Source organism: Perkinsus marinus (assembly GCF_000006405.1).
Source record: "Perkinsus marinus ATCC 50983 genomic scaffold scf_1104296931832, whole genome shotgun sequence".
Taxonomy (NCBI): Eukaryota; Perkinsozoa; order Perkinsida; family Perkinsidae; genus Perkinsus; species Perkinsus marinus.
This window is the reverse complement of record NW_003215642.1, coordinates 1-2,187: the sequence shown is the minus strand read 5'-3', so window position 1 is coordinate 2,187 and position 2,187 is coordinate 1. Positions and strand designations below refer to the sequence as shown.

The 2,187-nt window shown below is 47.6% G+C and overlaps 1 protein-coding gene across 1 annotated transcript; it reads left to right on the top strand.

The window, feature by feature from the left end:
• Positions 1–343: 343 nt before the first annotated feature.
• On the top strand, positions 344–1,424 carry Pmar_PMAR028848 (PP2C, putative; the record flags this gene model as incomplete). Its single annotated transcript, XM_002786235.1, has 9 exons — positions 344–407; positions 491–551; positions 600–704; positions 760–793; positions 832–930; positions 971–1,059; positions 1,101–1,199; positions 1,228–1,313; positions 1,361–1,424. Coding segments are annotated over 9 exons (701 nt in total), but the record flags the coding sequence as incomplete, so codon positions are not given.
• Positions 1,425–2,187: the final 763 nt, after the last annotated feature.

The following is a 2,187-nucleotide window of genomic DNA, read 5'->3' as shown; positions in this document are numbered from 1 at the left end:
GGGGTTGTGTGCAGGTGAGTTTGAATACCACGATTAGTGTTTGAGGGAACTCCAACTGTATTAGAAAAGGTTGCAAAGGAACCAACGACCCGACACCGAATCAAGACTGCTTTAGTATCACTCTGCTTGGTAGCAGTAGAGTCTCTCGAGGGAATCCCAACGGCCTCGATTCAGATGACAATACGATAGTCGGACTGGTCTGCGATGGCCACGGACCGTTTGGTCATTTGATCAGCCAACGTTGCACCCAGTCGGCAGCAAACTTCATCTGTGAGCATCTGAGCGCTGATGGTAGGGGGGAACCAATTATGCTGGCCTGCCTGGCTTGAGCGATATATTTCAGAAACTACAGACGTCGGTGCTACATTGAGAGCTGCTATTACAAAATGCCAGAATGACATCGTCAAGTAAGTCACACAGCACTCGGGCTATGATGCCAGGTTCGGAACCTATCTTATTCGATCTATAGGCATGCTGCTCTTCGTCTTAGGTTCGCCGAGGTTATTGGATTTCCAGCAGAAAATAGCGGTAGCAGCCTATCCTGTGTTGTGGTAGGCTACCGTTGTAGTTGTTATTGTGCTCGACTGCCTTTTCCGTAGGTTGAGCCTTTGAATGCAGTAGACGGCAAGTTGGTTGTTCATGTGGCTTGGTGTGGTGACTCAAAGGTTGTTGCCGGGAAATACGACAAAAAAGATGTTGAAACGGTAAAGATTTGCCTTATTGGATGTCGTTGGTCGATCGTCGTTGTTCGGCTTACAGATTGTTCATGCGACACAGGACCATACACTGGACAGTAGGAAATATATATATAGTCGATGATTGCCAACTCAGATTTGGCCGAGGCAGACCGTATCGAGAATACTGGTGGAGAGATACGGGAGATCTCAGGCGGAGACAAAAGAGTGTTCGTCAAAGGCACCAACTTGCCTGGTCGGATCACACGTGGACGGTCGCATCATATCTGTATCAGGCCTGGCTGTCACCAGAGCGATTGGCGATGTATCGGTCGCTTGTTATGGAGTCATCGCGGAGCCACAGTATGAGCGTTGGGAATTTCCAGTATGGCAAATAGCATTGACGGTAGCCATAGTCCTCTTCAGGCAAGTGATAGCGTGTTCATCGTCGTAGCCTCTGATGGTGTCTGGGAGTTTATGAAGGCAGAGGAAGCGCATAAAATACTCAACAAGAAACTGAGACTGGTGAGTTGGCGAAGTACTTCGTGCGGAGACACTCTATTGCAAGCGTACACAATGGGAAGCCGCAGAGTTCTTGGACGCTTGTGCGAGGAAAAGATGGGAAACGGTTGAAGCTGGGTATGATCCAAGTGTATACAGTGAATGAGACCAGGTCATCGGTTCAGTTACTGCGATGATATCACTAACATGATTATCCGCTTGGGTGTTTCCACCCAAGCGAGGAGGTAAACGACATTGACACACGTATAATGGTCGTTCGATCGTGTAATAGAAATTGGGTTATTAATGTTACGTTCGGCTTGGGAACCCCGTTCAAAATTAGGCCGTAGGCTGCAACCAGCCTCTCAACCCCAATGACTAATACGTTTCAGTGCAGATCTCCGTGGAATTATCTGATGTGAAATCGCCATGTCACGCAGAGGGACAATTGATCATATCGAGACGGTGCTCTGGTTGCACAAACCTGTGGGAGTATCCTCCTTCGTTACGGTTCCTGTGGGAGGAGTATCCTCCTCTCCCGAGAGCCACCTACTGAGAACCAACTTGGACTCAACTCGCACCACGGCCATTGTTACTGAGCAGGGGTCTCGCACTAACATCCGCCTTCACTCTCTCCTTCTCTTGCTTATCCACAAGTCCTCCCGAGAAATCCTGCTTCACATAAGTATACCTGATGCCGGCCATATATAAAGAATATAACCGTATGGATATTCCACGACATGAACCGATAAGTCGAAGTCTCACTTGTTATGCCTAGGGCTGAACGGCACCTCGCCAGTCTCTACGGAATTGCGACCACCGTAATTTCAAGTGATCATAACGTCGGACTTCATAAACCTCACTAGATGATAAATGAATAGGACGAACAATTATTTTTCAAACACTACAATCCGCTGCATCCAAAGTCCCTTCTTCTCTTCATTTTTGGTCCAGAGGATACATATTTATATATATGGCTTTGCACCAACGACATGCCAAGTTGTCATCCTAA